Source organism: Beta vulgaris, chromosome 5, assembly GCF_026745355.1.
Source record: "Beta vulgaris subsp. vulgaris cultivar EL10 chromosome 5, EL10.2, whole genome shotgun sequence".
NCBI classification, from domain to species: Eukaryota; Viridiplantae; Streptophyta; class Magnoliopsida; order Caryophyllales; family Amaranthaceae; genus Beta; species Beta vulgaris.
The window spans coordinates 2,934,862-2,945,860 of record NC_079206.1 but is presented as its reverse complement, the minus strand read 5'-3'; the positions used below and the strand labels follow the sequence as shown (position 1 = coordinate 2,945,860).

The following is a 10,999-nucleotide window of genomic DNA, read 5'->3' as shown; positions in this document are numbered from 1 at the left end:
AATGTTGTTATCTATACAAATATATTAAAAGGCGTGTGTGTTAAATTAGTTTACAACAAGATTTGAACATGTGACCTCTTGCTATTACTATACATGACACAATTACCATCTTAATCAACTTTTAATCATGCTTAAGTGTTCACATTATTATATTTGCACCTTTCAAAGGTTGAGATTTCCTTAATATATTTTAATGGGAATGGAAAAAAATGCATATCAAATTTGAAAAACAGCACCAAACCGGGGTAACGCTCGGGCCCAAATACTAGTTAAAAAATTAAAAGGCGTTTCTAAACAAGAACATGATGCTCCCAAGTCCCAAGGAGTTTTAGTTCATATAATCCATGTACAATAAAAAAATTAAAAAGTACATAACATATGTTTCGATCTTGTCACTTCAAGTTGATACTCCCTCCGTTTCATTTTAATTCTTACACTTTGATATTTTACACTATTCACAAATTTCACTTTGACCATCGTTTGTGATTTATACGCGGATGAAAATATAGTCATGTAGGATCCTATTAGATTCATCATAATATGTATTTTATTAATACGTACTTTTTATAATTTTTACAAATAAAAAAACTAAAGATATATGTCCTCAAAATTTTGCAGTGACATGCGTGAAAAATATAAGTGTGTAGATTGAAATGAAGCGGATGGAGTATATATGTTTTAGGAACAAAACATCGCCAATCCGTAGAGGTGGGCATGGGCCGGCCCGGCACGAGCCCGCCCGAGGCCCGACCCGTTGTCCGCTACGTGGGCCGCGGGCCTATCACGGCCAAGAAATTTTATTTCCGTCCCGCACCGGCACGAGCCCGCGGGCCGAACGCTCCTTTCCTTTGTTTTTAGCCTAAAACTGTTAAAAATAAAAAAAAACAACATAAAACATAGGCCAGGGCCGCAGGAAGCACGAGCCTGGCCCGCGGACCGTGGGCTTGGGCCGGGGACAGCTTTTAAAATTTCAAACCCGCCCCGCCACTCATGAGCCCGAGCCCGGCCCGCCATTCACCCAATCCGCAACAAAATTGACACTCTAGCATGTAAAACCAAATTCCTAGCAGAGTAAAGTCTATAACAGTACTTACTATCGAGAATCGGCATTTGTGCTAAAGTTTTACTGTAACCGTAAGCGGTGTCACTTGTATAGTTGTATGTAGTATAATTCCGATGTGAACTCGGAAAGAAAACCATAAATTGGGGGTTAGGGTTTGCGTCAATTTCATCTCAGACTTAGATTAAACAGTCGAATATGGAGTTAACCAAGTCCAAAATTCCGATTAATCCAGCTTCAACTAGTAACGATGATCTTCGACCTTCAAGCTCTGAATCCGACTTTGGATTTGCCTTCAATGACAGCAATTTCTCCGACCGAATTTTGAAGGTTGAGATTGTTCCTGATTTGCCAGACATCAAATCTGACGCTGATGGTTGCACCACCATAGCTGATTGGGCGAAGAATCGTAAGCGTAGAAGAGAGGATATCAAGAAGGATCATGGTTTGTTTTCTTTAATCATTCTTGAATTTCGTACTGTTTGAATTGTGGAATTTGAAATCTAGGGTTTTTTGCGCATTGAATTAGTGATAATATCAGACATATGTTGCCAAATATCGTGTATTTGTTTCATGTGATTTTTTTTGAGATCATATTTTGTGTTTTTGCTTATGCAACACTGTCCTAGTTTACATGAGTATCGATTTAACTAGTAAAAATTCTATTCAGTATAATCTGTTACTTATAGTCTTATAATATCAATGTACTATTATAACTAGTGGTATTTATATGGCTGATAGTGCTTAAATAAGTGTTTTGAGTTGCACACCTCAAAACACTCATTAGTTTTACTAAAGGAATGTTTGTTATTTGGTTCATGACTATCCCTTTGTCCGTACTTACGGCCCGTTTGGTAGTCGTTAATACATTGTGGTAATGGGAATGAATTTTAAGTGTAATTTTATAAGGGAAGCACCCTTAAAATCTCCATGGGGAGGCATTTTTTCTTCATGGACAAGCAATCTCACCCCTAAACTTGTGTTTTTGTCTCCAAGGGGAAGCAATTTTCATTACCACTCATTACCACTCTACAAGGTGGTATTGGATGGGAATGAAAATTAAAGAAGGAAAGTGGACACTTTAGGATAAATTAGCATTACCATGGTAATGGACAATGATATTTTTCACAAATTTACACACAAATTCATTCCCATTACCACCATTTATTACCAACTACCAAACGGGCCGTTAGTAGTCAAGTTGATCAAGTGCTTGGCTTCGAGTAGATGATCAGCTTCGAACTTCAAAATATAATCATAGCTTGAATGATTATGATTTACGAATGTTTAGCTATCTCGTTTATATTGAACGAGAATTTATCCTTGTCAACCAACAACTGGTTGGTATTCCATATTTGGTTTGTAGTGCTGTCGGAGACACACGCCGGGCACTTAGTCGTCTGTTTGGGACTTAGCTGATTTTTTTTAGTAAATTAGGTGCAAAATTACTGAAATTTTGACTCTATGTGAATGGCCATAGGAAATATGTCTTGAAACTAAAATTTGTACTTGTTAGATTGATAGGAAGGGTTTTGGTATAACACCAAGTTTAAAGTGTGAACTCAAGTTCTGGATGCTTTCGTCCTTTTGATCTTCTAGATGGAAGAATTAATGCCTCAGCTCCAGCCTTATTGATTGTGCTGGTTTTACTCCTTCCTTCACTATTATGGTTTTCCTATGGAAAGAATGTCTTTATCTTGTCTAAATTGACATGCGAGAACAGGTCACGCTTCTCGTGATATGGTTAATTTTAGTTGTGTAAATTACATAGTATCAACTATAGGTACTGTAGGTCCCAATAGACATTTATCAGGTTAGATGATGAATCAATTTATGGATGAGGAGATTCAACTCGTTCATAGCCACTTTCAGTAGTACCTGTGATTAGTTGTCATTATATCATCCTCAAAGATCTTGGTCGCAACAGACATATACCAAACGTGAATATTTATGGATTCAAGGGCGTAACACCTGGTGGGAAACCCAAGATAGAGTGATATGAATACTGTGACATCAGTCTCTTTTTAGTATAATTCCACTTTGAAAATAAAATAAGCAGGGTTGAAAATTTACTATATGAGTAAGTAACTAGAACTTGGAATAATTAATATTGCCTTACCTAGAAAGGATTAATGGTATAAAATAACGGAAAACCACATAGTTTGAATGATTCTTTCCTTAAATAGTTAAATGAGACTTTCAAGGAAGTTAATGCCTCAAGTGGGAAAGGATTCCTGGTTTTTGCTGAAGTGGACACTTCGATTTTATCGTTGAATCCTATATGTTGAATTTTTGTTCTCCCTTTGTGATTTTGTGATGATTGCAGATTAGATCCTAAGAGTCCTATATTAAGTCTAGTTATCTCTAAGGAATTTTAGTGGAAGGAGGCTGCATCTTATACATGTGGTGAGAACAATCCTTATATGAGAACATGAGAATACTTTGTTATAATCCTGGATTTTCACTAATCTCATGCTCTCTTAGAACAAGTGTTCTATATATATAGAGTTTCTCCCTAGTTATCTTGTTTCTTTTTTAGGTACTCTTTGATGCTTATCTATTCTTTATTGTAATCTTGGGTCTATGTGAAAGTGCACTCCTGCAGTTTTTGGTTTTCATGGCTTTTTGATGACGGGTAAAGAGTTTACTGCAGGCGCGGATGTTATTCTTCAGCCTGATGACCAGATTCTGAACGGCAGTATGCCGGACTCTGATGGTGTTGCCTATGAAAGTCTAGATGGGGAAGCTGTTGCTATGATTGAAGAGTCACCGTCTATTGATGGTATGAGATTGAATTCTTCTTCCCAAGAGCCTAAGATTATTTGGGGATACCCGTCTTTCGATCTGTGTGCTTATCTCGATATTTTAGATTTGCTCAATGTTTTGCTAATTGGGGCCACATAGAAGTCTTCCTTGCCCAAGTAGATTTTTCAGTCTCTTAGTTACAGGTTTCATAACTATTGACTAAATTTCATTATTTTATGACTTGGTCCATCTTCTTAATATCACAGATTCATTGTACATTACTAGAAAATCGAGGTCAAATATATGAGTTTGAGTCAAATTTTAAGTTGAGAAGACAGTGGGGTGGTGCACTGGTTAGAGTGATGGAAAGTTTATTGATCTCTTCCAAACTAATTAATAATTTCTTTTTTGTTTTTGTTGTAGTCTTTACTTTTTTTTAATAATCTTGCTTACTGCTCAAGCTCTGTATACTTAATATTGGTCTGTTTTAGACTTTGTAGGTGATGAAACTCTCCAGAATATCGATATTTCATTAAGAATGGATTGTTCTGCTGTTCTCCAAGTGAAGACTATTCACATTAGTTCTCCAATATTAGCTGCTAAGAGTCCCTTTTTTTACAAGGTGGGGATCTCATTTTTTGCATCACCGTATCATGTATTGTTTTGATCATGTTTCTGATTTTTAGATCTTCATCTGTAGTTATTTTCAAATGGGATGAGGGAATCTGAACAGCGACATGTGACTTTGCGAATCCATGCCTCTGGTAAGTGCAAATGAAATGATGTGTTTGGATTTTGTTTATAATCCCTCACAAGAAATAGGAGGAAATAGATGGTCACTTACACGGGGAGTGACTGGTCTAAGCTGACTAGATGCTTTGCACAGTCAGGAAGTGGCTATTTTAGCTATTATCTATCTAGGTTTGGACATTGTTGTTCTATCTATTATCTCCGTTAATATTATGTTATAATTCCATTTCTGCAGGAGTTCAGTTTTCATTTTCATTATTCTCACCAAATAATTTGTATTATAAATTGTTACTTCTTTGAAGTATCTTCAATTAACTCTGCAAAGTTTCTTCTTGGAATGTGCTTTGAAGCATATACTTATAATGTTCTCATATTTTCCATGGAGCAGAAGAAGCTGCGCTCATGGATCTCCTGAATTTTATGTACAGCAATACATTGCAAACGAACACGCCTGCTGGTTTACTTGATGTGCTGATGGCTGCCGACAAATTTGAAGTTGCTTCATGCATGAGATACTGCAGTCGCATGTTGCGGAATTTTACTATGACTTCTGAATCAGCTTTGCTATACTTGGATCTTCCCTCGAGTGTCTTGATGGCTGATGCTGTAAAATCATTGACAGATGCAGCCAAGGAGTTCCTTGCTTTAAAGTTCAAGGACATGTCTAAGTAAGTTCACCTGAAATTATCTATAAAAGATGGAGAGAAAAGAAACTTTCTGCGAATTTTCTAAATAACAGGCCCCATTTCTTCTAATTTTGGACTTCCCCATGTGAGAGTAATAGCTGACAGGCCATTTCTTTACCAGATTTCATGATGAGGTGATGAAACTTCCTCTTGCTGGAGTTGAGGCAGTGTTGTCTAGTGATGATCTCCAAATTGCTTCAGAAGATGCAGTTTATGATTTTGCTGTGAAGTGGACTAGGAATCATTACTCGAAGTTGGAGGAGCGACGAAACGTACTTGGCACTCGACTGTGCCGACTGATTCGTTTTCCGCACATGACTTGTAGGAAGCTAAGGAAGGTGATGACTTGCAATGATCTAGACCCAGAACTCTCTTTAAAGCTGGTATCAGAAGCACTTTTCTTCAAGGCCGAGCCGCCTTATCGTCAGCGAGCCCTGCTTGGAGATGAGACTAATACCATGGGTCATCGTTATATGGAACGGGCTTACAAATACCGCCCCGTTAAGGTGATAGAGTTCGAATTACCAAGACCGCAGTGTATCGTTTACTTGGATCTGAAAAAAGAGGAATGCCAAAATTTGTTCCCATCAGGCCGGGTTTATTCCCAGGCTTTCCATCTGGGTGGGCAGGGCTTTTTCCTTTCAGCCCACTGTAATATGGATCAACAGAGCTCCTTCCATTGCTTTGGGCTGTTCTTGGGAATGCAGGAAAAGGGTTCTGTATCATTTGCTGTGGATTATGAATTTTCTGCAAGGCAAAGCCCAGCTGATGAGTTTATTACCAAATATAGAGGTAACTACACTTTTATGGGAGGGAAGGCAGTTGGGTACAGAAACTTGTTTGGCACACCATGGACTTCATTTATGGCGGACGATAGCCTATTCTTTATCAATGGTGTATTGCATCTCAAAGCCGAGCTGACGATTAAGTAATAGTCTTTGGATGTAAGTTTCTTTTTTTTCGTTTTTTTTTTTAGGTTCTGAATTTTTTCAGTAGCTGATAGCCTGATACCCTTATTAAGTGGTAAAATGTCTCTCATCTGATGTTACCTGAAAAGCCAAGAACCCTAAGTTAGTGTAAATAAGAGTGCAGTCCGTACTTGTTTATCATCCACATATCGTGAATCTAAAGTCTAGTAAGTAGATTTTTTAAAAAAAGTCCTGGCACGTCTTCATATGCTGTCTTTTTTTCCCAACAAGTACGCGATTTTTGGCATTAAAACTAGTAGTTATTAGGCCCGGGCTATACCCCGAGTAAGAAAAAATTCATTTATTAATATTGTACTTTGATATGTTAGCACTAAATACAACTATTTCATAAACTTGAGGTCACGGGATCAAAATCTATACTACGTAATTTCTAATTTTTTTTTATTGTACGTGGATTACATGAACTAAAACTCCCTAGGGAGAGCGCCACGTGGCACCGTTCCTCCTTTATGCACGCCTTTTAATATATTAGTATAGATTGACAAGCCACCGGCGCACCAACAATTTTCATTTACTGATCTCCCCTTCCTTACCGTCGGTGAATTATTAAGACAATTCAACGGAATATTTTTTGCAATATATAGTTTTATCTACAACGCGCAACCCACTGGCATAATTGCTATTGTTAAGCTTTGGTGTCTCCTAACTCCCAGCTACAATCTGATGATATGATAACAAACTAAACATTTCAATTTGATTTTTACATATGAGGTTTATACAAAGATCAAGTCAATTTGATATTTTTCTATTGGCTAAAACGTGCCAAGAAGGTGGTACTCAATTCATCAATGAAGATGTGCTCTCCAATACTATATCTTCGTTGATTTTATAGTAAGGAATGAGACCAAGGACAAGCTTATATAAACCTCATTTACAAACCAAATATTTCACAAACTCATCTTTTCATCTTCATCTTCCTTCAAAATGGCTTTCAATCGTGCTTCTTTCATGTCTTTCCTTCTCATCACTTTGGTGGCAGTTTCATCTGCTAGTGATTACTATACTTACAGTCCTACTCCAGAATACAAGACACCATCTTATTCTCCAGTCTACGCGTCTCCAACTTACAGCCCATCACCAGTATACACCCCATCTCCAATATACACTTCACCAGAATACACTCCATCTCCGGTATACAAGTCACCAGAGTATACCCCATCTCCAGTGTACAAGTCACCAAAATACAGCCCATCCCCCGTGTACAAGTCACCGGAATACACTCCATCTCCAATATACAAGTCACCAGAATACACCCCATCTCCAATATACAAATCACCAAAATACAGTCCATCTCCCGTGTACAAGTCTCCAGAATACACCCCATCTCCAGTATACAAGTCACCAGAATACACCCCATCTCCAGTATACAAGTCACCAAAATACAGTCCATCTCCCGTGTACAAGTCACCTGAATACACCCCATCTCCAGTATACAAGTCACCAGAATACACCCCATCTCCAATATATAAGTCACCAAAATACAGTCCATCTCCCGTGTACAAGTCACCAGAATACACCCCATCTCCAATATACAAGTCACCAGAATACACCCCATCCCCAGTGTACAAGTCACCAGAGTACACCCCTTCTCCAGTATACAAGTCACCAAAATACAGCCCATCTCCCGTGTACAAGTCACCAGAATACACCCCATCTCCAGTATACAAATCACCAGAATACACCCCATCTCCAGTATACAAGTCACCAGAATACACCCCATCTCCAGTATACAAGTCACCAGAATACACCCCATCTCCAGTATACAAGTCACCAGAATACACCCCATCTCCAGTATACAAGTCACCAGAATACACCCCATCTCCAGTATACAAGTCACCTGAATACACCCCATCTCCAGTATACAAGTCACCAGAATACACTCCATCTCCAGTATACAAGTCACCAAAATACAGTCCATCTCCCGTGTACAAGTCACCTGAATACACCCCATCTCCAGTATACAAGTCACCAGAATACACTCCATCTCCAATATATAAGTCACCAAAATACAGTCCATCTCCCGTGTACAAGTCACCAGAATACACCCCATCTCCAATATACAAGTCACCAGAATATACTCCATCCCCAGTGTACAAGTCACCAGAGTACACCCCATCTCCAATATACAAGTCACCAGAATACACTCCATCCCCAGTGTACAAGTCACCAGAGTACACCCCTTCTCCAGTATACAAGTCACCAAAATACAGCCCATCTCCCGTGTACAAGTCACCAGAATACAACCCATCTCCAGTGTATAAATCACCAGAATACACCCCATCTCCAGTGTACAAGTCACCCGAATACACCTCATCTCCAGTATACAAATCACCAGAATACACCCCATCTCCAGTATACAAGTCACCAGAATACACCCCATCTCCAGTGTACAAGTCACCAGAATACACCCCATCTCCAGTATACAAGTCACCAGAATACACCCCATCTTCAGTATACAAGTCACCAGAATACACCCCATCTCCAGTATACAAGTCAACAGAATATACTTCATCTCCAGTGTACAACTCACCAGTTTACACACAATCTCCATCATACGAGTCACCAGAATACACCCCATCACCAGTGTACAAGTCACCAGAGTACACCAAATCTCCAGTTTACTCACCATCTCCAGTGTACGAGTCTCCAGAATACACTGCATCACCAATCTACTCCCCAACTTACACTACTCCTACATATTCTCCAAGTCCCTCATACGGCTATTAAGAGAAATCCAATACTAAATGATTGCTTGATTTTGCAATATTTTAAATTATCTCGCAATGAGTGTTTAAATTGCGTGAAATTCATATTATTATTAATCGTTTTGTATTATTCAAAATATTAAATAATAATTTATAAAATTATTTTTAGTTATGTTCCAGTGTCGGCTTTCATTTTCCATGATGAAGATACTCGTTACACATTATCAATTTCCAACATTTTTTTGCCCATATTGAATCAAACAAGAATAGGGTGGTGCAAATGAACGAATCAAATTTCTAGTAGAAATACTTCTTCTTAAAGACTTCACAACTGAGGTGAATCTATCAATTTTGAGATATCCTAATAGTTTTTCTAAAGGTTTTGCTCTGTACCTATTGAGACAGTGGGGTGGGGTCACTGGTTGTTGGGTCTCTCTCACAATCCTTATACCAAACACTATCAGATAGATCCCTAAGTGTTCGAATAGTTATGATTTTATACTCCTATAATCCTATATATTTTGTTTAAGACATGATGAAGGGTAGTTGTTGAAAGCAGTGATGGTAACGCTACGTATGACGATGTACAAATTAGGTTTTCCTGTGCTATCATGTTTTAAGAGATTGCTCTTTCATTTGAAGAGAGTCCTACTAACCAAAATCTCCCTATAGTTAAATTTAGATTAGTTTTCTAGGTCAAAGTTGCACGTTGACGAAAAAACTATCACCTTTCAAGGACCCTAGTGGCAAGATTCAAACTTAAGATATCATAGTCACAACGTGCGAATCCTACCAATAGACCAAGCAACCTTGGCCCTTGGGTAGTATTAGTATAACTTTGGAATTCTACGTAACTAGCTGTAATTGATTTGAGTTATATTAACTAGCTAGCTTAAAAGAACAATAAAACGGGATACAATCATCATTGTAAGAGCGAGATTCAAAGATATAACCTATCAAAATACATTGAAGGAGCAATAGATGCATATGTACACATAATCAACCCCTATAAATTTGACATGGAGTAACCCCAATTAAATTAGGCAAAGGCAAAGAAGAAGAGGGGATCAGTCATAAACTTTAGTAAATTCAAAATAATCAACATTAATTAATCAAGATATGATGATGAATATAAGCGCAATTGAAATTTCTAACCCCTTTTTCGTCCTTTAATCTTTATATATCTCTAAAAATGTTAAGTGTTGACGTGTTCTGGTAATACCTCTACCTCCTCCTACGTAGATGGTAGAGTTTGAAGGTCATACATGTACAGGTATAGAGGAGGAGGAATTGAAGGAAATGCAGCCTTTGAAACGATGAACCATTGCATTTGCATTACGCCTTACTAATTGGCCTCGGTGTGATGTGAGTGGAAGGCCTTCTTTCACACACTCGTCATATTCTTCAAGAGCAGAAACAATGTAGCTAAAATCAGGCCTTTTGTTTGGGTTTGCTGCCCAACATCTCTTGATTAGATGAGCCAACGCTGGTTGGCAACTTGCTGGTAAGGGTGGCCGAGCATTCTGCGATACAAACACATACATTTTAGTTTGAGATTGTACAAGTGTGGAGACTATTCTACCCTGACATTCAATATAGATAGTGTTTACATTACAGATCTATGACTAGTAAAAGACCATTATACTCTTTACCTATAATGTTACTCTAATAGAGATCGTCAAAAAGTTTATTCGTCTACTATAATTTATAACACTTCTTTTTCAACATCATAATTGGTACCCGATGTACTTAAAATGAACGTTTTTTTTTAACCAAACTTATATTAAAAAAAGGAAAAGCTATATGCAGCCTTAAAGGCTATATATAAGAAGCTAAAAATGGAAATAAGTTGCATTAATTGATCATTTATTATATCACTTGATGCAAAAATTTTCCATAAATTCACAATTTATTTCCATTTTAAATAGTGTATTTATGTCTTATATACAACCCTAAGGGCTGCATATAGCATAATCCTTAAGAAAATATCATCCTACAAGATCGAGTAAGATTAGTTATTTAGTTTCAATATATATACTTAGCGTATTAAATTTGGAGTTTTTT

The 10,999-nt window shown here is 37.6% G+C and overlaps 2 protein-coding genes across 3 annotated transcripts; both read left to right on the top strand.

Moving 5' to 3' along the window:
* Window positions 1-1,079: 1,079 nt before the first annotated feature.
* LOC104892209 (BTB/POZ domain-containing protein POB1) lies at window positions 1,080-6,350 on the top strand. 2 transcript variants are annotated; one of them, XM_048645203.2, is made up of 6 exons: window positions 1,080-1,505; window positions 3,714-3,842; window positions 4,306-4,427; window positions 4,506-4,569; window positions 4,944-5,223; window positions 5,363-6,350. In XM_048645203.2, exons 1-6 carry the CDS (start codon window positions 1,259-1,261, stop codon window positions 6,171-6,173), a joined length of 1,653 nt encoding a protein of 550 aa, XP_048501160.1. In that variant the 5' UTR covers window positions 1,080-1,258; the 3' UTR covers window positions 6,174-6,350. The 2 variants fall into 2 exon arrangements, with proteins under 2 accessions (XP_048501160.1, XP_010676365.1); XM_010678063.4 differs by having other exon boundaries at window positions 1,081-1,505; window positions 4,297-4,427.
* Window positions 6,351-7,112: 762 nt separating this feature from the next.
* On the top strand, window positions 7,113-9,107 carry LOC130591534 (extensin-2-like). The gene has a single exon (XM_057394880.1). It carries the CDS (start codon window positions 7,155-7,157, stop codon window positions 8,955-8,957), a length of 1,803 nt encoding a protein of 600 aa, XP_057250863.1. The 5' UTR covers window positions 7,113-7,154; the 3' UTR covers window positions 8,958-9,107.
* Window positions 9,108-10,999: the final 1,892 nt, after the last annotated feature.

Bases quoted from the DNA above. Each gene is read 5' to 3' on its own strand.
- LOC130591534 (XM_057394880.1), top strand. From the start codon at position 7,155: ATGGCTTTCAATCGTGCTTCTTTCATGTCTTTCCTTCTCATCACTTTG.
- LOC104892209 (XM_010678063.4), top strand. From the start codon at position 1,259: ATGGAGTTAACCAAGTCCAAAATTCCGATTAATCCAGCTTCAACTAGT. The intron at 3,843-4,296 runs GTATGAGATTGA...GGTCTGTTTTAG, and splicing joins AGAGTCACCGTCTATTGATG to ACTTTGTAGGTGATGAAACT. The intron at 5,224-5,362 runs GTAAGTTCACCT...TTTCTTTACCAG, and splicing joins AAGTTCAAGGACATGTCTAA to ATTTCATGATGAGGTGATGA.